Source organism: Oncorhynchus nerka, linkage group LG15 (genome assembly GCF_034236695.1).
Source record: "Oncorhynchus nerka isolate Pitt River linkage group LG15, Oner_Uvic_2.0, whole genome shotgun sequence".
NCBI classification, from domain to species: Eukaryota; Metazoa; Chordata; class Actinopteri; order Salmoniformes; family Salmonidae; genus Oncorhynchus; species Oncorhynchus nerka.
The window spans coordinates 47,367,232-47,395,160 of record NC_088410.1 but is presented as its reverse complement, the minus strand read 5'-3'; the positions used below and the strand labels follow the sequence as shown (position 1 = coordinate 47,395,160).

General features: G+C 46.0%; 1 protein-coding gene across 1 annotated transcript; it reads left to right on the top strand.

Annotated features, from left to right (window-relative positions):
- The first annotated feature begins 326 nt into the window (after positions 1–326).
- On the top strand, positions 327–27,904 carry LOC115142813 (histone-lysine N-methyltransferase SETD5-like). The gene is given in 23 exon segments (XM_065001642.1): positions 327–461; positions 5,977–6,079; positions 6,534–6,808; positions 8,532–8,590; positions 11,643–11,830; positions 12,385–12,423; positions 14,571–15,022; positions 15,283–15,400; positions 16,495–16,604; positions 16,743–17,052; positions 17,239–17,322; positions 17,437–17,500; positions 17,503–17,585; positions 17,700–18,062; positions 18,327–18,584; positions 18,793–18,916; positions 20,734–21,014; positions 21,236–21,292; positions 21,453–21,959; positions 24,111–24,397; positions 24,807–24,934; positions 25,244–25,332; positions 25,432–27,904. Coding segments are annotated over 23 exon segments (4,713 nt in total). The 5' UTR covers positions 327–390; the 3' UTR covers positions 26,095–27,904.
- The last annotated feature ends 25 nt before the right edge of the window (positions 27,905–27,929 follow it).

Below are 27,929 nucleotides of genomic sequence, written 5' to 3'. Positions count from 1 at the left end.
GTACCCATAGAAATATATAATCTAGAATATACAGATTATATTTATTGTTCTACCTGTATTTTAGGCTATAGCCAACTCAAGCTCATGGGATCAGAAGTGTCTTTTGTTGACTCCACTGGTTTCCTTTTGTGTGTGTGCTCACGCGCTCGCTGGTGGACGTGTTTGGGGTGCGCGTTTGTCTCACTCCTGACCTGTCCTCTCGCTCTCTCCCCAGGTCTCCCCATGTCCGTGAGCCGTCGGCTGCGGCTCTGCGGCACCCCACCCCTGGAGTGGTCTGTCACTACAGTTCAGACCCCGTGATCCCCCCCTCTCCTCCTCCCCTGTCCCATCCCCCTCCCCCTCCTTCTCCCCCCTTCCCCCTCCTCCCTGCGTGCCGCTGTGCTGGACGTCATGAGCATAGTAATCGCGCTGGGAGTCACTACACCAGAAACGTCCTACTCAGATATGGCTGCTGGATCAGAGTGAGTATCACAGGGGAGGGGGATTGAGGATAGGGGTCCTAGGGTTTGTGTGTGTGTGTGTGTGTCCTCTTTTTTCACTACCCAACAAGCTATGTGCAGCATTTCAAAACGTTTCTAAACTAGCTGTTGCTGATTTTCCACTGTGGTCAGAATCAGGAAGTGACCAGGAGAGCTGGAAAGTGTTTGTCACAGTGAAGACCTTCCAACCTAGACCAGGAAGCTGGGGCCCACCACAGACAGAATTATGCTTGGGCGGTATCCCGATTGTCATACTTTCATACCGACCTTGTGCCATACCAGGATATTCGGTAATATCAGCACTGAACACGGGGTGCTCTTTTCAAACCACACTGAGCCTTTTTAATCCATAGGTTCGCAATACTAACAATTCCATGTAATATCCCATAGAGAATGCTAACAAGTGCATTGTGAACATTTTATACAGTGTCTGAGCTAAATTATTTGCAGGACAAACATACATCCCTGCTCAAATTTATATAAGTAACTCAAAAGTACTTCTCAGTTTGCTGCACGCACCAAACAAATATTACACAGCAAGGCTCTTGATAAGGAGGAGATTCTCTGCTGTTACCAAGCAAAGCTTTTTTCAAAATCAAGCTAATAAGTTAATAAATTAGCAAATCTAATACACAACTGCTGAGCATTCAGCACATTTTAGACTGTTAACTTAATAGTTAAAAGATATCCAGCTTCCAAACATTTAGTTGTGAATTCCATACTGTAACTAGATAACCAAGCGCGTGCTCTCGTCGTTGTGTGCTTGTAAACAAACGCCACGTGACTAGGGAGTACCAGTAAACTTCATAATGAAAAATGTTTCAGGTGAAATGAAGAATGATCTTCTTTATCTGCTAACGTATTGTTCAAGTTGACAGCAGGTATTTAAGTAGCTACAAATATTCACATTTTATTAAAAAACGTTTAAATTGTTTTAATGGTATTGAAAACCCACCCCGTGGTTATTTCCGTATACCGCCCAAGCCTAGACAGAATACAGGAGTACTACCCGGATGCCTTTCTATTAGTGATGCACCGATATCCTATATTTTCCTTGCAAAAAAAACAATACCGATATTTAGAATTTTAACGGCCTATTAAGCATTCTATTACAGTTAAATAGGTAACACACACGGACACAGCGGTCTAAGGCACTGCATCTCAGTGCAAGAGGCGTCACTACAGTCCATGGTTCAAATCCAGGCTGTATCACATCTGGCCGTGATTGGGAGTCCCCATAGGGCGGCGCACAATTGGCCCGGGTTTGGCTGGGGTAGGCCGTCATTGTAAATAAGAATTTGTTCTAAACTGACTTCCCTAGTTAAATAAAGGTTATACACACCACACTGACCAAAAAGTTTTGTTCATCCCCAAAAACATAGCAAAACAACATCTGTTTCAGTAGCTAGCTAACTAAATAGCTAGGTGTCATCTAAAATGGGGTCAGAACCATCTATGTGAAGCTAGCCACAATAAGGATTAGCCACAATAGTGGACTTTGCGGGTAGCCTTCAAAATAAATGTCATTGACCATAATTGAATAGATCATGCTAAATGAGGTTGGGCAATTTGTTAATTTGACAAATCTGAAATCACACTGGATGTATTATACTTTAGAATTGTGTTTAGGGCATACTTATTTCACTGTACAGCCTTAACTATGGATTGTGGATCAATGACATGGGGTATCAGTCTACTCGGTGACACCCAGAAAACAATGTTGTAGCTCTTATTGCTGGACTCTGAAACAACTGAACTGAGCCACATTTATTATCAACCTGTGTATTGAACACTATTCCAGAGGAAAAACAATACTGCATGGATGTTTGAGTCTTTCTGAGGAGAATGTTGGGAAAAATTATCTTGGGTATTGTGTAGACTGATAACCCATTTCATTGATCCCCAATCCTTAGGTACGGCTGGCTGTACAGTGCAATATGAATGTCATTACACACAATAGGCTGACTAGGGAGGTGAGTCCCGTGATAAGAGCTACAACACTAATATTTGCGTAAACTCTTAAGTTGTGTTCTGTGGGTGTCACCGAGTAGACTGACCCCATTTCATTGCTTCACATTCCAACCTTGTTTAAACATTATCTAGTCTAAATATGGCATGATTCCACCAATTGTAACCTTCTGCATCACTTTAAAATAGGTATTTTTATTTTGAAGGCAAACCGCAAATTCCACTATTGTGCCTAATCCTTATTGTGGCTAGCTTTACAACACATAATCCGGTCCGGTCGAGCCTCACTAGCCAGATGAAGCTAGCTGGCTGTTTATAACGTTAGCTTTGAGCAACACGGTTAAGTAGCTGGCTAGCTATTTATTTGAAGTTCAATTTCAATAGGCGAACAAGTGGTCACCTACGTAATACTTACTCACAAGGATTCCTAAATCATTGCAAAGAATAATGAAAATGACTGCAGTTTCTACTGGTCATTGTTTTCGGGCTGGTTGTATTGGTGCTAGCTAGGTGCCAAGCTAAAGCTAGCAACCCCAGAAGTTGTGGTCAAACAAATGATGCTTCATTGCCAACGTGGTATTGTAAATGCGTCGTTCGTGGCCGGTGTCTGCTTGTTTGCAGACTTTTTTTGTACAGCTTTGACAAGTGCTACTGATAGTAGTGGTGGCGTTTTGACTTGCACATGCAAATTCAGAACACACAACATTCTATAATCTGTGTTATTTAACGTGTCAAATAGTGTTATCTGACTTGTCTTTTTTGACACGCAAAGACCCAAAGGCGTCCCATAGTATGTTGTGAAGCCAATAGCAGTGACACTTACTGTGCATTTATTTTGTTGACGTGGAGTCATTACGTCTTGTACCTACGTTATGCACGCCAGCTTTGACATCGGCGTTAAACTAGACATCGGGCCGACTCCGATGTTGACATTTTCAGCTAATATCATCTGATACCGATCTATCGTGCATCCCTACTATCTATGGGGCAGAAGGCAGCGTGAGGGACCATTAGGATCTGAACCCTCCTTCCCCTGTCAGGCCTTGCATTCAACCACCCCATCACATAGTGTTGGCGCCCCAAATGACACACTATTCCATACATACTGAACTACTTTTGCTAAAAATGTATGGAGAATAGGGTGCCATTTGGGACGGAGCCTGTAACTGATCAGTGATGACCAAGAGAGCTTTAGGGTGACTGAGGTTAAATCAGACAAGTATTGGAACAAGAGCCAGCTGTTCTGCTGAGTGCTGTATGAGGAAATGGCTCTAGACTGCACAGGGAAAACAACCTGAACCCAGTGCTCCTACTACCCTGTAGGTGAGCCAGATGACTGAGCTTCTATGGAATGTAGCTGGATCAGGCTCTTCCCCCTCCCCCATACATCTCCCTTCTAAGAAACCCAACCTGACTCGGGAAGGCATGCAGGGTGGGGGATTTCACCTCGCATGAAAACAATGAGAAACAGAAAAGCAGACATGGGCGACATTTAGAAAAATCACCACCCGGGATGTAGTATTTTCTTGTTTTGACATGTAGCCTTTTGACATTTGATATTGTTCGGCAGGGCTGCGTGTACCAGGGCTGTTAGTTGTTGGGTAAAAAGACAAGGTTCTCTTCTCCCCTCCCTCCAAGACCTCTGCTAAAGGGCAACGGGGGAGTTGCATAACAAGCATCATGGCCGCTGACATTCCATTTCCTGAATTGTCATCGTTCACCCAGACTTCCCTTAGCTGTTGAGGATGTTTTGGGCTGTGGTGCCACCTAGTGTACAGAACAGGTCTAGGAGATATCACCTTAGAGTTGTTTACAAGTAAAGCAGGTTAATGCAGGACCCCCACCCCAACATGGTAGTATTCATCAAGACAAACTATACCAAAACGTTTTGTGATGATAAGTTACAACGGGTATGTCTTATTGGCAAGTTTAGGTTGTCTTATGAATATGACCAAGCTTAGCTGCTTAGTAGTTGAAAAATGGCTTTCCCTGTAGTTTAGTTTACTCTTTCTAGATACCATATTTCATTCTCGATCTCCTAACTTTCCCTATATCTGGATCTCGTTTTATCTTTGACTCTTACATTTCTCCAACTTTTGTTTTATATTCTTTTAAGGGTCAGACACTGAGAAATCTGACTGCCGGTAGGTGCTTAGCACCTCTGCCCAGAGTGTCGGCAGTTACCTTTTTGTTCACACAGAACAGTTTTGCCTCCGATTTGCTTAATTTAAATACTCCAGGTGACAAGGTGGCAGTAGCTTGTTTGGCTTGTGCATGCTGGAGCTAATGTAAGCTAACTAGCAAGCTGCTCTGTTACTTATTTACTTGAAATTAAAGTGTACGGACGTGAAACTGTCCTTTGTGTTTCTTGGCTATTTACACTGAACAAAAATATAAATGCAACATGCAACAATTTCAACGAATCAATTTGATTGAATTACAGGTCATATATAAGGAAATCAGTCAATTGAAAAAGTCATTAGGCCCCAATCTATGGATTTCACATGACTGGGCAGGGGTGCAGCCATGGGTGGACCTGTGAGGGCATAGGCCCTCCCACGGGGGAGCCAGGCCCAGACAATCAGGAATGAGTTTTCCCCCACAAAGGGGCTTTATTACAGACAGAAATACTCCTCAGTTTCATCAGCTCTCTGGGTGGCTGTTCTCAGATGATCCCCCAGGTAAAGAAGCCAGATATGGAGGTCTTGGACTGGTGGGGTTGCACGTGGTCTGCGGTTGTGAGGCCAGTTGGACGTACTGCCAAATTCTCTAAAACGATGTTGGAGGTGGCTTATGGTAGAAATTAACATTCAATTCTCTGGCAACAGCTCTGGTGGACATTCCTGCAATCAGCATGCCAATTGCACGTTCCCTCAACTTGAAACTGTGGCCTTGTTTTGTGTGACAAAACTGCACATTTTAGTTTGGCCTTATTGTCCCCAGCACGCGGTGCACCTGTGTAATGATCATGCTGTTTAATCAGCTTGATATGCCACACCTGTCAGGTGGATGGATTATCTTGGCAAAGGAGAAATACTCTAACAGGGATGAGCACACATTTGTTGACAACATTTTGAGAGAAATACTCTTTTTGTGCATTTGGAAAATTTCTGGAATCATTTTATTTCAGCTCATGAAACATGGGACCAACACTTTACATGTTGTTTTATATTTGCATTCAGTATCGATAACTAGTGTAGTTAGCAACATTATAATTAAATCACAATGGATTTGTTTTTTTGAATGAAGCAGCTTGCCTGTCTGTCGAGTCGATGGAGTAGCTAGCTGTGTTGTGCTAAATGGCGACGCTTGCAAGCAAACTGTAACTGGCAGTATGGGATAATGGAGAGTGAATTAAATTATTTATTGGTTAAGCATTTAGTTCATCTTTGTTCTTGCAAGAGGAGGAACAGCCTCCAACTGTGCTAAGTACCTATCAGCAGTCAGATTTCTCGTTGTGTCTGTACCATTACTCTGTTACTGTCCATGTTTCTACTGCTTACGCTTTCATTCTCTCTCCCTCTCCCAGCCCTGAGTCAGTGGAAGCAAGCCCTGCCGTGAACGAGAAAAACTACCCCAACCACAGCTGTGTGAGTGCACAGAGTCATGGGTATCGGGGACTACCATATACTGTGAGTACACAGCTCTTTTCTTCCTTTGTCACGATGTGGCCAATTTTATAGGCCAGTCTCTCTCATATCTGACGATATCAACATTCCGATCAAGTATCTTTTTGTAAGATGTCCCTTATGGACTTTTCGTCAGTATCCTAAATGAATCTGTCGGCCTAAGAGCGCGTTTAAGGCCAGTACGGTTGCAAGCGTAGTCTTGCATCCGAGAGGAAGGAGAGTCCCGCATGACATGCTAAGTATCAAAACGTAGCAAAAAAAAAGTAGGCGCAAGGCTTCAATGCTATGCATCGCTAATGCTGATTAACACGTTCGCAGCGCCCTCGTGCGTTTTTAGCTAACATGCTGTATTGTCACGTACCATTTTGTTTGCCCTCATTTTCACATTCGTCTTCCATTTTCCGTTTCCCCTTCCTCTTTTTTTGTTTGTTTGTACCTGAACACCCATTGTTTGAAGATGCAACAGTCTTCCGTTGTGTGTTGTCAGGATCACAACTATGGCGCGCCCCCTCCCCCCACCCCACCCGCCTCCCCGCTCTCCCAAACCATCATCCCCCGCATGGAGCTCAACGGCGTGGCACGCGGCCCTACCTCCCGCTACCATGACAACGGCCGCCAGGAGGAGAACTCTGCTGACAGCGACAGCTCGTCGGAGGAAGAAGGGGCCGTGGCCAGCTGGTGCCACTGCAGCCTGACTCCGGATGGCTTCCTCATAAAGTGCGAGAGCTGCAGGTGAGAGCCGGCGGCAGCCATTTTGAGAAAAGGTTCTGAATACATGGTACACTCTGTGGAATGTCGTGTGTGTACAGTTGAAGTCGTAAGTTTACATACACCTAGCCAAATACATTTAAACTCAGTTTTTCACAATTCCTAACATTTAATCCTAGTAAACATTTCCTGTCTTAGGTCAGTTAGGATCACCACGTTATTTTAAGAATGTGAAATGTGCATAATAGTAGAGTGAGTGATTGATTTATTTCAGCTTTTATTTATTTCATCACATTCACAGTGGGTAAGAAGTTTACATACACTCAATTAGTATTTGGTAGCATTGCCTTTAAATTGTTTAACTTGGGTCAAATGTTTCGGATATCCTTCCACAAGCTTCCCACAATAATTTGGGTGAATATTGGCCCATTCCTCCTGACAGAGCTGGTGTAACGGAGTCAGGTTTGTAAGGCCTCCTTGCTCGCACACGCTTTTTCAGTTCTGCCCACAAATTTTCTATAGGATTGAGATCATTGTCCATTTGGAAGACCCATTTGCGACCAAGCTTTAACTTCCTGACTGATGTCTTGAGATGTTGCTTCAATGATGCCATCTATTTTGTGAAGTGCACCAGTCCCTCCTGCAGCAAAGCACCCCCAGAACATGAGCCTGTGCTTCACGGTTGGGGTGGTGGTCTTCGGCTTGCCAAGCCTCCCCCTTTTCCTCCAAACCTAACGATGGTCATTATGGCCAAAGAGTTCTATTTTTGTTTCATCAGGCCAGAGGACATTTTTCCAAAAATAATGATCTTTGTCCCCATGTGCAGTTGCAAACTGTAGTCTGGATTTTTTTATGGCGGTTTTGGAGCAGTGGTTTCTTCCTAGCTGAGCGGCCTTTCAGGTTATGTCGATATAGGACTCGTTTTACTGTGGATATATATACTTTTGTACCCATGTCCTCCAGCATCTTCACAAGGTCCTTTGCTGCTGTTCTTGGATTGATTTATACTTTTCGCACCAAAGTATGTTCATCTCTAGGAGACAGAACGCGTCTCCTTCCTGAGCGTTATGACGGCTGCGTGGCCCCATGGTGTTCATACCTGCGTACTATTGTTTGTACAGATGAGCGTAGTACATTCAGGCATTTGGAAATTGCTCCCAAGGATGAATCAGACTTGGCTGATTTTGTTTTAATTTTCCTATGATGTCAAGCAAAGAGGAACTGAGTTTGAAGGTAGGCCTTGAAATACATCCACAGGTACACCTCCAATTGACTCAAAGGATGTCAATTAGCCTATCAGAAGCTTCTAAAGTCATGACATCATTTTCTGGAATTTTCCAAACTGTTTAAAGGCACAGTCAACTTAGTGTTTGTAAACTTCTGACCCACTGGAATTGTGATTTAGTGAAATAACCTGTCTGTAAACAATTGTTGGAAAAATTACTTGTGTCATGCACAAAGTAGATGTCCTAACCGTCTTGCCAAAACAATAGTTTTTTAACAAGAAATGTGTGGAGTGGTTGAAAAAAGAGTTTTAATGACTCCAACCTAAGTGTATGTAAACTTTTGACTTCAACTGTGTGTGACCCACCATCTACGTTAATGGTGGGTCACCACTTCTATTTGGTTTAGATTAACATAGACATAGTATAAGTCATATATTGAGATATATATATCTCTCACCTTGCTAAAGGCCTATAAGATCTGCAATTTCCTAATTGTGATGTTCTTATTTCTGTGATTTCAGGGGGCTAGACAGGAGGAAAGGAATGGACGGCCAACGCCGGAAACAAGAAAATGTATCAGGTATGGTGAATGATAGACTACATAACATGCATCTCAATGTGCGTATTCCAAGTATGGAAAACGCATACGGCCACCACATTGATGCACGGGCGTTACGTATATACATGGTGCCACTTGGCCTCAACTAAACCACGTAAACTCCATGGGCCAATTTTCCTGGACACTGATTAAGTTTAGGGCTTTTCACACATTGTTCGTAGCAAAAGTTCGAATCCGGCTTTGATTTTTATCTGTTACGTTGTATTTTTTGCGTTTGGGCAGGTTGGTTTCACATTGCCAAATGTGTGTTCATTACGAGTCATTTGTTAATAGGAGAAAATGGTCATGTTAAATCCATCAATGATTATCAAGAAGCATAACTTCTGTCTCAAACTTCATAAACTCAGCAAAAAAATTCATGTATTTCAGGACCCTGTCTTTCAAAGATAATTTGTAAAAATCAAAATAACTTCACAACTCTTCATTGTGTAGGGTTTAAACACTGTTTCCCATGCTTGTTCAATGAACCATGAACAATTAATGAACATGCACCTGTGGAACGGTTGTTGATACACTAACAGCTTACAGACGGTAGGCAGTTATGAAAACTTAGGACACTAAAGAGGCCTTTCTAAAGACTCTGAAGAACAGCAGAAGAAAGATGCCCAGGGTCCCTGCTCATCTGCGTGAACATGCTTTAGGCATGCTGCAAGGAGGCATGAGGACTGCAGATGTGGCCAGGGCAATAAATTGCAATGTCCGTACTGTGAGACGCCTAAGACTGCGCTACGGGGAGACAGGACGAACAGCTGATCGTCCTCAGTGGCAGACCACATGAAACAACACCTACACAAGATCGGCACATCCGAACATCACACCTGCGGGACAGATACAGGATGGCAACAACAACTTACACCAGGAACGCACAATCCCTGCATCAGTGCTCAGACTGTCCACAATAGTCTGAGAGAGGCTGGACTGAGGGCTTGTAGGCCTGTTGTAATGCAGATCCTCACCAGACATCACCTGCAACAATGTCGCCTATGGGCACAAACCCACCGTCGCTGAACCAGACAGGACTGGCAAAAAGTACTCTTCACTGACAAGTTTTTTTTCTCACCAGGGGTTATGGTTGGATTCGTGTTTATCGTCGAAGGAATGAGCGTTACACTGAGGCCTGTACTCTGGAGCGGGATCGATTTGGAGGTGGAGGGTCCGTCATGGTCTGGGGCGGTGTGTCACAGCATCATCGGACTGAGCTTGTTGTCATTGCAGGCCGTCTCAACGCTGTGCGTTACAGGGAAGATATCCTCCTCCCTCATGTGGTACCCTTCCTGCAGGCTCATCCTGACATGACCCTCCAGCATGACAATGCCACCAGCCATACTGCTCGTTCTGTGCGTGATTTCCTGCCAGACAGGAATGTCAGTGTTCTGCCATGGCCAGCGAAGAGCCCAGATCTCAATCACATCTCACGGCAAGAACTGGCAAATCTGGTGCAGTCCATGAGGAGGAGATGCACTGCAGTACTTAATGCAGCTGGTGGCTGACTTACTTTTGATTTTGCCCCTCGCCCTTTGTTCAGGGACACATTATTCCATTTCTGTTAGTCACATGTCTGTGGAACTTGTTCAGTTTGTCTGTTGAATATTATGTTCATACAAATATTTACACATGTTAAGTTTGCTGAAAATAAACGCAGTTGACAGTGAGAGGACGCTTCTTTTTTTTTTTGCTGAGTTTATTACTTTTGCTTTGGTCATCCAACAAAATGTGTGAGGAAACCGCGCAATATCCACTAACTGTTACAACGGCCGCCGGAGGAGAAGAGTATACTACAGTGCCTAGTGAAAGTCGACACACCCCTTGCACAGTCTTCACATTTTACTGCCTGAAAATTAAATGTAAAAATGGATTGCACTGGACTTTGTTCCTTCAGATCTGAACGACTTACTCCACATATTCAAAGTGAAAGTTTGGTTTGCGTATGTCTTCACACCCCAGAGTTAATACTTCTTGGAAGCACCTTTGGCAGAGTTTACAGCGTTAATCATTTTGAATAATTTTCTACCAACTCTGCACGACTCTTAGGGCAACATATGTCCATCGTTTTGGTCCAAATGTCTCATGCTCAGTAAATTTGGTTGGGAATCATTGTTGGGCAGCAATATTTAAACCTCGACTCTGATTGCCAAGCAAATTTAAGTCCGGACAGAGGCTAGACCACTCATGAACACGCAAGACCTCTTGGAGAGCCATTCTGGTGTGTCTTTGGCATAAAAATCTAAATTTCTTGCTGATTAAACTATATCCCAAGGCTAGGTTTTCAGAAGACTGAGGCAGGTTTTCCTTTAACTTGTGTTGCTCCTTTGTCAGGATCAAAAGACATGAAACTCCCCAGTAAACTCCCCTGCAAATGACAAGCATAATAACATTATGCTGCCACCCCATTACTTGAAATTATGATGTAATCCCTTTTTAGATGTTGTATTAAGGCCACAAAATGTGAAGACTGCAATGGGTGTGTAGAATTTCACTTCCGGCTCAGTAGCCTACAGTGTAGCCCCCTTCTCCATTAATCTGCATGGGATGCGCTCATAAATGTGCTCTTACTCACCGTATGTTAAGGTACTGCGTGCATTTGATCAAATGATCGCAGTCAAACAACCAATAATACTGAATGAACCTCTGGTTCTTTTACTGTGTTTGGTCCGGGACTGCATGATCACCTGCAGCGAACCACACCACCGTACAAACGGAATCGTACCGAGATCACCCTTTTTGAGAGAACCACGGCGTGTTTACTGCGCTCCCTAGTGCGGATAGTGTTCACACCAGTCCAAACGAACTGACCTAAGGGAGAAAATGCGCCAGAGTTCGGAAAAAAACCGTTCCAAACCAATTTGGTGTGAAAGCAGCCTTAGGCCTGGTCTAAAAGGTTCAATGCAGAATCTCTATTTAAATAGCATTTTAGTCCGGGAAACCAACCCTAAGTCTTTACTGTTGACGTGCCCAGGTGGAAACTAACTTTGCCAAGTACCTGTGAATGCTCAAGTCTCTCTTGCGCTTCTAGTGGGCGATAGCAGCGCCACGGAGAGTGGCGACGAGGAAGTGTCGCCCGCCACGGTGTCCTACACAGCAACGCAGCACACGCCCACCAGCATCACGCTCACAGTCAACCGCGTTAAGCGGAACAAGTCCAAGAAGAGGAAGAAGAGCACGGAGAAGGCCCGCGGAGTGCCCAAGGGCAAGAAAATAAAGGTAGGAACTTGGGAGCAAGAGCACAGTCCTCAAAAGAGCACAGTTAGCAAAGAGTCCTAAGTGTGTGTGAAATGCGAGACATTCCAGGCAAGAGTGCCAAAATGAAGTGCTAGCAGAAGGTGCCAGCCACCATTTGGGCTAAAGGCAGGCGGTAGCGACGGCAAGAGTATCCTTGCTAAAGACAACAATAGTATGGGGAAAATGGCCAAGTGTGCCAAATGCCACACATTCAAAGTGTGAAAAGGGGCTGAGGGAGCAAATGAAAAACCCACAGCTAGGAAGAGGACCAAGATGGTAAAGTTACTTGTTTTAACTTGCTCTTAAGGCTGAATATGCCAATTATACCTCTAGAGGCCAAGAGAGAAGTTGCAGTCTTTTTCTAGTAGCATAAAGTTATTTTTGCTACAATATTTCATGAATCTCTGAAACGTGTTAACACAAGTAGACTCTCTGAAACGTTGCCTAAACGTTGTGAGTAGGAGACTCTCTGAATGCTGTCTAAACGCTGTGAGTAGACTCTGAAAAGTTGTATAAATGAGTGTCTGTCTTTACAGGCCTTCAGAGAGGGTTCTAGAAAGTCCATGAGGATGAAGGTAAGATGAATTCCTTCCGAGGATCTTTTTAGTTATACAGTACCAGTCAAAGGTCACTCAATGGAACCATGATGCTAACCGTGGCATTGATGAGTTCTTCATTCCATTAGCTACAGCTGTGAAGTTCAATTATATACAGTACCTGTCAAAAGTTTGAACACCTACTCATTAAACTCCCCCCCCCACATTGTAGAATAATAGTGATGACATCAAAACTATGAAATAACATATGGAATCATGTAGTAAGCAAAAAGTGTTGAACAAATCAAAATATATTTGATATTCTTCGAAGTAGCCTCCCTTTGCCTTGACAGCTTTGCACACTCTTGGCATTCTCTCAACCAGCTTCACCTGGAATGCTTTTCCATCAGTCTTGAAGAAGTTCCCACATATGCTGAGCACATGTTGGCTGCTTTTCCTTCAGTCTGCGGCCCAACTCATCCCAAACCATTTCAATTTGGTTGAGGTCGGGCGATTGTGGAAGCCAAGTCGTCTGATTCCGCACTCATCTCCCTCCTTGGTCAAGTATGGGGCGGCAGGGTAGCCTAGTGGTTAGAGCGTTGGACTAGTAACCGGAAGGTTGCGAGTTCAAACCCCCGAGCTGACAAGGTACAAATCTGTCGTTCTGCCCCTGAACAGGCAGTTAACCCAGTGTTCCCAGGCCGTCATTGAAAATAAGAATGTGTTCTTAACTGACTTGCCTGGTTAAATAAAGGTTAAAAAAAAAAAAAAAAAAAAAAAAAAGTAGCCCTTACACAGCCTGGAGGTGTGTTTTTTTGTCATTGTCCTGTTGAAAAACAAATGATCGTCCCACCGAGCGCAAACCAGATGGGATGGCGTATCACTGCAAAGTGCTGTGGTAGCTATGCTGTTTAATTGTGCCTTGAATTCTAAATAAATCACAGACGGTGTCAACAGCAAAGCACCATCACACCACCTCCATGCTTCACAGTGGGATCCACACATGCAAAGAAAATCTGTTCACCTACTCTGCGTCTCACAAAGACACGGCGGTTGGAACCAAAAATCTCAATTCTGGTCTAATCAGACCAAGGGACAGATTTCCACCGGTCTAATGTCCATTGCTCATGTTTCTTGACCCAAGCAAGTCTCTTCTTATTGGTGTCCTTTACTAGTGGTTTCTTTGCAGCAATTTGACCATGAAGGCCTGATTCACGCAGTCTCATCTGAACAGTTGATGTTACTTGAACTGAAGCATTTATTTGGGCTGCAATTTCTGGTTGGTAACTCTAACGAACGTATCCTCTGCAACAGAGGTAACTCTGTCTTACTTTCCTGTGGTGGTCCTCATGAGAGCTAGTTTCATTGTGCTTGATGGTTTTTGCGACTGCACTTGAAGGAACTTTAGAAGTCCTTCAAATTTTCCGGATTGACTGACCTTCATGTCTTAAAAGTAATGGACTGTTGTTTCTCTTTGCTTATTTGAGCTCTTCCTGCCATAATACAGACTTTTGCCAAATAGGGTATCTTCTGTATACCACCCCTACCTTGTCAAATGCTCAAATGCATTAAGAAGGAATGAAATTCCACAAATGAACTTTTAACAAGTCACACCTGTAATTAATTCCAGGTGACTACCTCATGATGCTGGTTGAGAGAATGCCAAGAGTACAAAGCTGTCATCAATGCCAAGGGTGGCTAATTTGAAGAATCTCAAATCTCAAATATATTTTTATTTGCTTAACACTTTTTTTGGTTACTACATATTCCATATGTTATTTCATAGTTTTGATGTCTTCATTATTATTCAACAATGTAGAAAATGCAACAACAAAAAAATAAAGAAACCCTTGTATGAGTAGGTGTTTCCAAACCTTTGACTGGTACTGTATATCAATGTATAAATAAACTTCACAGCAGTAGCTAATGGGATGAAGAAATCAGTGCCACTTTGTTAGCATCAGGGTTTCATTGAGTGACGTAAAAATGGGAGTGACGTACTCCCATTTTATTATCATATGTTAAGTTGATATAGAGCACAGTGCACCACCCACCCATGATAACCCATTAATCTAAGGGGAAGAAACACGGGTTGTAGACCTGACATGGTCATTTATGAAAGGTCTTAGAATGGAGGTGACACTACATGGCTCTGAAGTAAAAACCGTTCTCCTCCCCTCCCCCAGAACTCCACTACGGAGGCCAGCGCAGTGGACGAGACCACAGCGGAGGGCTGGGAGAGCCGCATCCGCCAGTGGACGGACCAGTACGAGGAGGCCACGGCCAACCAGTACAGTGCTGACGTCCAGACACTGCTCCAGCTGCACCGCGCCGCCACCGTTACGGTTGCTGCCGAGGGCGTGGTAGTGGGCGATACAACGCCAGCGACGACCTCACCGGCCCAGGTCAACGCCTCGGCCAATGCCATGGACACAATTAACCGAACGGAGCTGGCGTGCAACAACACGGTGCTTGGCTCTCAGATGCAGTTACAACTGGGGCGGGTGACACGTGTGCAGAAGCACCGGAAGATCCTGCGGGCGTCAAGGGATCTAGAGCCAGACACCCTGATCATCGAGTACCGGGGCAAGGTCATGCTCAAACAGCAGTTTGAGGTCAACGGACACTTCTTCAAAAAGTATGCATTCGTTCATTACACTTCTCCATATGGTTGCAGAATTCCCTAAACGTTCCCCAACGTCCATGCTTTTTCAAGCAGGCCCAATAAAAATGTGGCATCTTTGTTTTGTTTTTTGGTAAGATGTCAAATCTGACATTTTTAAGGTGGAATATTTTGGTTTTCATATGCTGCACCATTGCATGATTTTTATGAAGGAAATTGAGGATGTATTATTATGAAGAAAATACACATGTTGACATGATTTTGACTTCTTTTAGGCCCTACCCTTTCGTGCTGTTCTACTCCAAGTTCAACGACGTAGAGATGTGCGTGGACGCGCGGACATTTGGGAATGACGCACGCTTCATCCGGAGGTCCTGTACACCCAGCGCAGAGGTCAGCCATCTTGTTCTGGGTTTTTTTTTTCTTCAAGAAAGTCATTGGGTGCATCTCAGTAGTTTACACTTACTCCCTCATCTCCTCTCCTTAGTTCACTTCACTCGTTTGAAATGTCAGACCAGGTGAATTTAGCTCTCACCTTTCCTGGGCTCTTACATCAGCATAGATGAAGGAAAAGATGGGGAAAGGAGGCCATTCATGCCTATTGAGACGCACCCTTCTGGAGCAGGAGTCCCCAACAGGTTGATCAAACAATTCTGAAAGTAGGCCTAAATGCAATTTTCCATGTGTTCCATCGCGGACTTTCATAAACCAATCTCACAAGTATCAGACACCGCAAGCTCCCAGCTACTATCTATTCAACGCAACACTGACATTATTCCACCCCTGGTTAGCCACCCGTTGGCTTAAAAAGCCAAACCTAAAACAATATCTGCCAATTAATATCCAGAAAAGTTGCCCCTGTTTGTCTGTGGTGCTTTCCACAAAACCTCCTCAATGAGTGTTAACTGCATTGTGTGCTTACCTGGCAGAAGTATATCACTATTGTTATTTGTGAATTTTGCCTTTAAATGAGCAGCAGCAGTACAGAACCAGCACATTAGACGGCACTTTCCTCACTCGCTAGATGTGCAATTAAAGGGGAATTACACTAATCAATTTGGTAGTTTTCTTCCAGACCTAATAAAAAAAAATGTCTTCTGATATGATTTAACCATTGACTCAGAACATCCAATTTTGTTGTTTCTCTATGAACAATTGTCATTTTGAGAGTGAAATACTCCAATCTAAAGCCAGGAAAAATACAAGTGAGTAAAACAATTTTATAATAAATCACAGATTTGAAAGTGCCCCCCTTAGTTTTTTATTAACCATTATTTTACCAGGTGTGTTTCTAGAAAACAATGCACTGCTTTCTCTTGTACAGGAAGGACCTGGGGAAGAGTTGCAGGGGAGAAGAGAAGAATGTGCCTATTTTGAAAGCTAGAAAAAAATTAGTAGCTTGCGACATGTTGGAGACACCTGTTCTAGGGGGGGAAATGGATGCAGTCCTAGCCAAGCCAATACATAATGTCTTCTGTCCCCTCCAGGTTCGGCATATGATCGCTGATGGCATGATCCACCTCTGTATCTACGCCGTCACGCAAATCCTCAAGGACGCCGAGGTCACCATCAGCTTTGACTACGAGTTCAATAGCTGGTCAGTGTCAATCAAGTATATCTGTAAAGACTTTTTATATCAGCACAAAGTAGGGTTTTGCTCTTCTCTCTCGACCCTAAAGTGTTCATCTGGGTTTTAAAAAAGCACACGAGAGAAATCATTTTATCGTTATTGCAGTAATTACAAGGTGGACTGCGCCTGCTACAAGGGCAACCAGCAGAACTGCCCCGTGCTGAAGCACAACCTGAGCCCACGCGAAACCCTGCTCTGCCAAGCCGCGGGGTCGCTGCCCCCGCCCTCTCAACTCCCGGCATCCACGGGGGCCGAGACGCGGCGGCGGAAGGCCCAGCGGAGAGAGATGGAGGGGCCAGGTGGCGGCAAGGGACCTTTTGGGATGTCAGATGACAGTAACCAGCCGCCCGAGGAGAGTGGCGAGGTCCGGGAGACGCTGCAGGGCAACGTCAGCCTGGGCAACAGTGACACAGAGGTGTGTGTGTTTGTCTTGGTGCAAAGATTGTGTGTGTGTGTGTGTGGTGTGTGTGTGTGTGTACATATAGAGACTGGGTGGATGGGTTGTAGAGTATTTTACAACTCATGTGGTGCTTTCCTACAGAGACACACGGGGGTGTGTGTGCACTGTGTAATGAAAATGTATGCGCCGTATGTGTTACAGGAGGCACTCCTAGATGGGGTGAAGCTGGAGGAAGGAGAGGAGGAAGAGCTGGACGAGAACGGAGTCCTCATCTCTAGTAGACCGGTATGTGCCACATCTCCGCCCTGACATAATTCCTGTCGCACCAACCAACCCACTGTCACTATCGAATCATAGTGTAAGTCTGCAGTTCGTAACCCACTCTCCCTGTCTCTGTAGAAGAGGACGCCCAGCACAGGGGGCATAGATGAGTTTAAACAGGAGGGCCCGGAGTCTGTAGAGGGAGCGGAGGGAACCCCACGGGGGTTAACGCCGCGGCCCACCAAGCAGGGGTGGGGATAAGCACGCGCCGTGCCACCTACGTCACCGTGAGTTAGACTTTCATCCCTCTTACCGCCACATTCTCTTTTTGAACTTTGTGACCAATTTTCCAATTTCAATATTGATCCCCCCCCCCCCCCCAACAGAATCTCTCTCTCCAGGAACCCTCCTTAGCCGCCGACGCAGACAAGGCCCTGGTGTGTGCAGCTCCCCTCCTGGCCCCTCTTGCGGTGCACCCCAAGCCTCCCCCGGCCCGCTCCTCCAAGCCACGGCCTAAGAGCCGCATCTCGCGCTACCGCTCCAGTTCGTCCCAGCGAGCCCGCCGCCAGCGGCAGGCCCTGGCCCTGCAGCAGGCAGCCCTGGAGCAGGCAGTGGTGGCCGAGGGGCAGGAGGGTCCCCTGGGGGGACCCGGGACAGAGCTGAGGCTGGGAGACGGAGCATTGGGAGCTGGGCAACTCCTTGACGGGGAAGGCCTGAGTGCTCTGAACAAAGGCAACCTTCGCAACCTGCCTAAGACTAAGAAGGTGAGAGGGATGGGGCTGACTTCCAACCACCATTTTGTATTTAATCGTTATTATTTATTAAACATTTAATGAACCAGGACAACTCTTTAGAGTTTTTGTATTACAACATTTATAGTCCAATATACACAAATGTAGAATTTGTCAGTCTTTTCCACAATTTGTTAAAAATAATTCCCAAATTTCTCGCTGAAAAGAATTTTTAGAATTTGGCGGTAACGAGTCTTCCAGAATTTGTTTGCAAATAATGATCTCCCCCTCCCCCAGTATCTGGTGACTGAGTGGCTGAAAGACAAAGTGCTGGACAAGGTAGTCCTGCAGGAGGCGCCCACGGTGGAGCGGCAACTGCGCATCACCACTGACCCCACGGTGCTGGCGACTACGCTCAACATGCTGCCGGGCCTTGCGGCTTCGCCGCTCATCTGCACTGCGCCCAAACACTACGTGCGCTTCGGCTCGCCTTTCAACCCTGAGCGCCGGCGCCGGCCCGTCAGTGTGGACGCCACCTACGGCTCCTTCAAGAAGGTAACGGTGGATGGAGTTGTGGAAGTTGTTGGGGTCAATGGGGAATAGGGATACATGGAAAATGTAATGTCATGTGATGTGAAGGACAGGGCTGTTAAAGTGGATGCATCCCAAGTGTGCACTTGTCCCACTACCCTTCATATGTTTGAAGGATATTCAGTGTTCCGGTATTTTGTCTGATGCCTGTTTGTATCTCCCCTATGTGCAGAGATGGATCCAACAAGCCCAGGATGAGAGCGGGCTCTGCTCGGGGGGCCTGGAGGACGGCACTGAGTCCACCTCTTCCCACCAAAGTAACAGCAGCAGCTCCACCCCCAACCCTTTCAAAGCCGGTATCTACAAACTTCTTCTTTTTTTTGTCCACTGTCTTCTAACAAGTCTAGTAGCATTTGTAATCTAAACTCAGTTAAAAAAGTAATGTCCCTTTTTCAGGACCCTGTCTTTCAAAGATAATTCGTAAAAATCCAAATAACTTCAATGTAAAGGGTTTAAACACGGTTTCTCATGCTTGTTCAATGAACCATGAACAATTAATGAACACGCACCTGTGGAACGGTCGTTAAGACACTAACAGCTTACAGACGGTAGGCAATTAAGGTCACAGTTATGAAAACTTAGGACACTAAAGAGGCCTTTCTACGGACTCTGAAGAACACCAGAAGAAAGATGCCCAAGTTCTCTGCTCATCTGCGTGAACGTGCCTTAGGTATGCTGCAAGGAGGCATGAGGACTGCAGATGTGGCTAGGGCAATAAATCGCAATGTCTGTACTGAGAGACGCCTAAGACAGGGCCACATGGAGACCGGATGGACAGCTGATCGTCCTCGCAGTGGCAGACTACGTGTAACAATACCTGCACAGGATCGGTACATCCGAACATCACACCTGCGGGACAGGTACAGGATGGCAACAACAACTTACACCAGGAACGCACAATCCCTCAATCAGTGCTCAGACTGTCCGCAATAGTCTGAGAGAGGCTGGACAAAGGGCTTGTAGGCCTGTTGTAATGCAGATCCTCACCAGATATCACCGGCAACAATGTCGCCTATGGGCACAAACCCACCGTCGCTGGACCAGACAGGACTGGCAAAAAGTGCTCTTCACTGACGAGTTGTGGTTTTGTCTCACCGGGGGGGTGATGGTCGGATTCACGTTTATCGTCGAAGGAATGAGCGTTACACTGAGGCCTGTACTCTGGAGCGAGATCGATTTGGAGTTGGAACGTCCATGTTCTGGGGCGGTGTGTCACAGCATCATCGGACTGAGCTTGTTGTCATTGCAGGCAATCCTAATGCTGTGTATTACAGGGAAGACATCCTCCTCCCTCATGTGGTACCCTTCCTGCAGGCTCATCCTGACATGACCCTCCAGCATGACAATGCCACCTGCAAGACAGGAATGTCAGTGTTCTGCCATGGCCAGCGAAGAGCCCGGATCTCAATCCCATTGAGCAACTCTGGGACCTGTTGGATCGGAGGGTGAGGGCAAGGTTCGTTCCCCCCAGAAATGTCTGGGAACTTGCAGGTGCCTTGGTGGAAGAGTGGGGTAACATCTCACCACACCAGATACTGACGGTTACTTTTGACCCCCCTTTGTTCAGGGACACATTATTCAGTTCAGTTTCTGTTAGTCACATGTCTGTGGAACTTGTTCAGTTTATGTCTCAGTTGTTGAATCTTATGTTCATACAAATATTTACACATTACCCAGTTTATTTTTTTGCTGAGGTTAGTACAGACCTGGTTTATACTATTCCAAGTCTTTCAAATACTTTGAGCATTTTCAAGGTGGACGATGTTTGCACTTTTGGGACTTTTCTTTTTTGTTCCATTGCAAGAGGTCAGCCAAGCACAGCTGCAGCATTTGAAAGGTTCCTAATAGTTGAAATCGTTTTTGGAACCCGGGTCCGGTATAGCAGTCTTGCTGTTGACGAGCACTCTTCCTCAGACGTGCCAGTATTTAGCGTTAGCTATTGTTAGTCTGGCATTGATTTACTTACTTTATCCTAATTCGTCAACCATGTACATAATTTTAAGTGAACCTAACCCCAAGCGAAGATCCTTTTCATCGGTGTGCGCTGACACCTGTCACAGCAGATCATCTGACGCTATTGCTTTTCTTTCCGATTAAAAATAAATAAATAAAGAACTGGCGGCGCCCCCCAAGAAGCGGCGGTCCATATATGGCCCGGAGGTGGAGGCAGCGCCGCCTCTGCCCGGCTCAGAAGAACACGGTCTGCTGCTGCGGCCCCTGTCGCCCATCACTCCCCCGCTGCCGTCGGACCAACCCCTGCCTAGTCCCGCATCCTACGCCGCGCTGCTGGGTTGCTACGGCGATGAGGAGCACCGGCTGTCCAACGGCATGGCTGCCTACTCGCCACTGCCCTCGCTGCCAACCAGCCGCTGCAACACGCCACTGCAGTTTGAGGTACTTTGGAAGGATGCGGATAAACACACACAGGACATACAGAAATACACTCAGACACACATGCTCGCACACACACAGGACATACTGAGCATGTGTCAGTGGGGTACCAGAACATATGACATTTCTTCGTACAACGCTACAGTGCATAGACATGGTTGTTTTCACTGTGCTATCGATCTGTTTCTAATGGTATTTCACGTCTCTCTCTTCTACCCATCCAGAACATATCATCTCCAGAGGCTTCTCCTGTGCACAGGCCAGAGTCCATCTCTCCAGAGGTAGGCATTCACCCCACAGACCCAGAGTAACTGTTAGAGCACTGGAGACGGGGCTAGATGCGTTAGGGAACACAGGACAGATGAGGGCAGGTGTTTTTTTTTCTTTCTTTGTCACAGGTTTCGTAACCCTGTTTCCCTCTTCTTCCTCCTCCACCTGTAGCCGTGTCTGCAACCGGACGTTGACGCCCCGCGCTGCGCCCTGCAGTTCCCCAACCTGTCCTCGGGCCTCGATGGCCCTGTGCCCGCCATGTCAGACGACTTCTCTCTCCTCTTGGCAACGGGGCCTCCTCCCCCTGACACGCAGGGGCCGCTGGCTTCCATGGTGGGCGGGGGCGGCCTCCTCACTCCCCTGGCGCCAAGCACCTTGTCCGAGTCGGCCCAGCAGGCCAGAGAGCAGAGCTTCAGGACTGAGTTCAACCTCATCTATACCTGCTCCCCGCTCAACGCCAACCTGGGCAACCCCGTCACCACCGACAGGCGCCTCAGCCAATCGGAGGGCAGCTTCTCGCCGGCCGAGTCCTTCTACAGCACCGTGAGTGGCCAAGGGCCTCTGGCCGAGGCTGGGCCTGGCTCTCTGTCGCCCTACGGCGAGCAGCACTATGGCGGGGGCTACCCAGACAGCGGCACCCCTCCCCACCACACCAGTAACCCACCTCAGAAAAAGAAGGCAAGTCTAACTCTCAACGTTTTCCTGCTTCTTTTTTTTTCTTCCCAAAGAAATTGTACTATTTAACAAATATATTTGTGTTTTAAATTAAACTCCCAAATGGCGGTATGCTAGGTAGATCATGTCTGAAGTGGTAGTATGGAAGAAGTGCCTACATGCTTATTGGTGTAATGTCCAAATTTGAGGGGAAAGAGTCATATTGAGTGTGATAGAGTATGTGGAAACTGAATGACTACTTGGTCATTGTAGTATTTCCTTGCTTTGTGTTTTCCATTCACTTTGTGTCAAATAGATCAAGTGGGCTCAGTGATTCCACGCCGAGATGATAATTTAATCAAAATAGACGTGGGGTAACAATTGTCATACATGTCTTCAGAAACAAACAATGCCGTACTTCTAGAATGATTTACACATTTTCTCTCTCTCTATGTGTATTCTGTCTTTCCTACTGCAGCTAGCCCAACAGGTTTTGTGTTCTGTCGACCCTCTCCTCACCCTCCCACCCCCCCCCCTATGCTCCTCCTGAAACCTTTGCCAAGTCTTTCTTCCACTGTTTCTACCAAGGCAGAGGGCCAACCTGCAAACCGTTAGTCTGCTGACAGGACAGCCAGGTTACCAGGCTATAGCAGTAAGACGTGAATACAAGACAGTACACAATATGGTGAATATTTCCATACCATTTAGAAGTGTGCATGTAAATATTGTTTGGCATCCGCATACACAGCCCCGCACCAAACTCCCCTTTTCCAAAAAAAAACCTACATGACCTATTATATCAACATCTCTGTGTCAGAAACATGGTCACCCCGTTGTCTCGGAGCGCCGTGCTACGAGCCCGATGCTTCATGGTGTCTTCTTCAGGCTGCCGAGGTTGAGCCAGGCCCTGTGGGCGTCGGCTTCACTGGCCATTCGTCTATGGTCCATCTCATCCATAGTTCTGTGCTCGCATCCCCTTTCACCAGCCTCGATCCATACCAGCTGTATGGCCAATGACCATCCAAGAACCATACTAGCACCCCTTCAAGAGGCACCCCTAAGGGCCCAAGGACAATCAGAAGGTCCATAAAAGTAGTCTTTGGAGCCCGAGAAGCTGGGTTTGGGGCCCAAGCAGAATCAAAAGGCCCTAACAAGTATAGTAGTCCTCGGGTCCGAAGACCCTACTGTGTGGAGATTCTTCAAGTCCTAAGCCTCTAACTGCAGCTCTAAGGGTCTAGATGGGGCCTCCTGGCAGCCCTGATATCGGACTGTCCATTCAGGCAGCCTTCATCTCTCTCATCCCCCCCCTCCCCCCGTTCCCTCCTTGAGTCTCCTGCCTGTTTCATGACGACCTTCTGCCGAGCTGCTCTCTCTCTCATGTGTCTCTTGAGTGTGGGTGTATGTACCGTACGCGAGTGCCCTGTCGTTCTGTTTTTGTCGCCCCCCCCCCCCCTTTCTGTTTTGTTTCTTACCTCCCAGTGGTTGCTTTGTGTTGTGATGTTTCATTTGATAATGATAAGTTGCCTGTGCTGATGTTTCAATGTTGGCCTGTTACTAACTATCCACAAAGAACAAAGGCTTCATAAGTCAAAACAGAATGGTGGTGTGTGACAAAACCCATTTTAGAATATGATAGCTTCCTGATTCTGGTAATAACATTGATGCCAGTATCAATACTCTGGTACAAAAAGCCATTTTCTTTGCCATTCAGCAGGGTTTTGTCCTGACACTGCAGGGAGAGCGTGATAAAGCTACCCTGGATTGCTTCGTTGTTTGTCTGTTATTGTCAAAGTCGACTCATTCCAATTGTCAGCCAAGGTATTGTATTTTTGCACCTCTGTGTCCACGTCAGATAACCACAGCAACTGAGGATGTTGACCCACCATAGAACTCCCAAGATGGTAGAAGTAGTAGATCGGTGACCTGTGGTTGCTCTTCCATTCAGGGTTTGGTAACATTTTGGATGTTTGGTCAGTCCGTTGATAACGTGTAAGCGAACGTGCATTCAAGGTAAGTCGTCTAACAGTTGAGTTGATGCATGACGTCCTGACCATACTGTACTGGTGAGTAATCACTGGTGTCGCAATGCAACCAGTGGTAGTGTGTGTGTGTGTCATGGGACTAAGGCTGTACATATGACTGACTAGGGATGGTTCTTTTCCCTCGACGACTCAGGTGTCTCTGCTGGAGTACCGTAAGAGAAAGCAGGGGAGCAGCAGGGACCCAGAGCCCGGGGGTAGCTCCCTGGACACCCGCTCCATCTGTGCCAGCGCCAAGTCTCCCGGAGGCCTCCGTTCCTTCCACCTGCAGCCCCCAGCCTCCCCCCACAGCTCCTTCTCCTCCCCCACCCACTCCTCCATCCCCCAGATAGAGGAGGTGAGCCCCCCAGATAACCACCACACCGTCGCCCCTGGACCACCAACACAGCAACAGTCCAGGGCTCAGGAAGGCACCAGCCACTGGTAAGACTAGACACCGGCACCACATCCTCTCACAGCACTTTGTTCCCTGTCACTTAGCATTCACTTGTCTTGTTGGTGTACAGTTGACTTCAAGGGTAACTGCACTCAAAAATAAACATTTCTTTTAGATTTTTCCCAGACCTCAAAAATGGTCTCCTGATGTGGTTTAAGCATTGTTGTGGACTTGGAACATCCAATTTTGTTTTGTTTTTCTATTTAAAAAAAAAAAAGTGACTTATAGCGAAACCTGACAATATCGATAAAAACAAAACTGAGTTTGGGGAAAAAACTAAAAAGGATTCGGCAACAAAAAACTATTGTACAGATTTTATAGGGTCCTATATAAGCCCATTGTGTGTGTGACTTAACATACTGTACATGACGGTGTTGGTGTTTTGCTTCGATCCAGGATGGTGCCCACGACAGTTGAGCGGCTGAGAGAGGGCCAGGGTGTCTTAGAGCGGGTACTGAGGGGCTCCCTCAAGATGGACCGTGTGCTGAAGAGAACGGACTCCTCGGTTACAGACAAGGACCCTGGTACTGCGCTCGTTTTCACTACCAGGTCTAGTTTTCACACGAATGAAGTAGTAGGAAATTCAGGCCAGACATCCTCCTATCCCGATTTTAGACGAGACTTAAACATAGACCTCTAGTCTGAAATATAGAGGTGTGTTTAGGCTGGTTTGTCTTGGGTTTTCTCGTCTAAAGTTTTTGTCTGAAATGTAGCTACAGTATCTAGCCTAGTCTGGAACAACATTTGCCAAATTCATTTCAGATTCTGAGGTTTCAGGGAATCCGCACGCATGTACCATCTGTTCAGCTTGTGTCCTGTTATGTTTATCCCAGATGCAGACCGGTATGAGATCCAGACGGTACCCCTGGCCTCTCCCATGAAAAGCCCACAGAGATACAGCCCGTCTGTCTACACACACCAGGTATGGTGTCCCTTGTCATTTGCGAGAGTTGAGTGTTTTGTTTCGCCTGGTTTTATACTAGGGTGTCAGGAAGTATTTTGTGTGTTTTCTCGTTCTAAGGTGCAGCCCCCCTTATCGGAGGGCCACCAGCAGACAGTGGACAGTCCAGCCTTCCTTCAGCAGAGCGTGTCCTCTCCATTCCGTGGTTCCTACAGTCCCTCGGCTCCCCCTCCCTCAGGCCAGGGCTTCTACTCTCGCCTGTCCTCCCTCTCCGCCCTGTCTCAAGACCCCTCGCAGCAGCATCAACAACAGCTCCTCAACTCCCTGTCCTCCTTCCCCAACCAAACCACCTCCACTGCAGACTCTGCGCTGTGTGGGGCCTCCAGACCGCCAGGAGGCAACCTGCACCAGCCGAGCGGCAGCAGCAGTATGGACGGGTCCCACGTGTACAGTGGCGGGAGTCACCTAAAAGCCAGCCTCTTGAACAGCGGGTTGTCAGGGTCTCCCACCCCTGGCTCCAGGGCTCACGGCAACCCTAAAACAGACTTTGGCGCCGGTGCTGTGGGGAACCCGGCGTCCCACCACGCCTCCAGACTGAGCCAGCAGCAGGCGTCCCGGAGCCTGAAACCAGGCAGCCCCGGGCAGACAGTGCTGCAGACCGGCTCCAGGCTCCTGGCGGCCTCCCCCGGCCAACACTACCCACAGCGCGGGACACCCCTCAGTCAGTTCCAGCACCCACCCATACAGGGGTCAGGAGTAAGGACACAGTCAGGAAGCTTTTAGGATGTTGTGTGTGTGTGCGTTTGTTTGCTTGAGCGTGTGTGTGTGAAATTGTGTACCTCTTATCTTAAACCCTGTGGAGAAACTAGGCTTGGGGGAGGGATTATATACAGACCTAAGAGGAGTAAGGACTTGGCTTCTTGTATGGATTTCTCCTTATTTTCTGTCTTTTTTTGTTTGATCTGAAACTAAATTTCTGCATTCTAAACATGGCTAATTGAGGAACTTCAACATCATCAAGGAATCAAATGAAAAGAGAAAAAGACATGTTCAACAAAAAGTGTCATTTTGAAATTGCCCTGACATGAACAGACTGTGTAAAACTGGCTAAGTAGATGGTGAAACTCAACCATGACTATCTGTACAAAGTGTTTTCTTGGTTTTTGTTTTTAAGGAAGCGTACCTATTGTTTTGGTTCCGGATTTGTTAATGCTGAGATTGCAGGTGTAACACAGCAGAGACTTTGTCTAGGTAACTTTTTGGATTTGGCTAGAAGCCGGGTCAGTCCTGCAGTATGTGTTTCGTTTGGAAAGGGGAAACGATACTTGCAAAAGTGTATGTGTGTATCATCCATTATAAAGATGCAGAGGGTGGCAAATAAGAGCTGCCTAAAAATCATTCCTTATGATTTCCAGTTTTTTGTCTCAAACTTAGTCAATTTCTGAAAACTCTTGATCTGTATTTTACTGTTCAATGATTTTTCTGCTCTTTTAAAAAAATATATATTTTGTTTCCCACGTGACTGTTTTGATTTGATGTATTACTACTTCACAGTAGATTTGCTATATTATACTTGAGTCATACAGATCTTGTAATTCATGGTGCTGCAGTTGTTTTTGTCTTTTTAAGTTATTTACATTCAAATCCAGTTATGTTCCGCACTCAACCGGTTGATTCAGCTCATTTGTTATTTGGAATCAAGACTTTTGCCAGAAATGCATCTTAGTAATCGTTAACTTTTATTCTGCTGGAGCGAGAAGTAAAGAAGCAGAGTACTTCATTTTAATTTTTTTCTTTACTCCGTTGTTGGGTTTGTTGTCTCTTGAATCCTGTCGGATTCTTTTTATGAAAAATGTATTGAGAATATATATTTTTTTCTCTCCCTCTGACCAATCCTTGCATTCCGTATGCCACCTAAGAAAATAAGAGGATAATCTATGGCGGGATTTGTTTGAATGGTATAAAAAAAAAAGAAAGAAAAAGCTGCTGTGTTCTCCTTTATTTGTTTTCTTATTTTTACGCGAGTGCTGCTTCAAGACGTTTCCCTTCCCACAGAATGCTGTACCTCCATTTTAGTAGGGTCTTCACCGACTTGAATACAAAACAAAAAGATGAAAATCACACTGTGGCGTTAACAAGTCATGTGCCATGATCACTGCAGTGGGACTTTTAATCCATGTTAAATGACATTGCTGATGCACACTGGGGGATGTAGTCTCCTCGTGACAGACGAGACCGGCAGAAAGATGGACATTTTAATGGAACTCGTTCGGACGTTCTAGTTTGGTTGGGAGTAAATGTCTTTGGGGAGCCAAGAACCACACTGGGGCTTTAAGGGAAGGTTTTGGACAGAGGGACTTGTCAGCTTGACCGGACACTTGACCTTTCTTATTGCCTCATCCATAGACAAATGGTACTCACTTGTTACATGAATGTTTGACCGAAGACTTCAGAGAAATATGTGACACAATATTACCAGCACCTTGAGTGAAGACAAAACCCTAAAATGAAACAAATGAGAATGTAAGATCATGTGTACTTGTATAAAATGTGTTAAACTGTACAAAGAAAAATATAGTACACTAAATTTGCAGCATGATATTTATTTTCTGGATCTT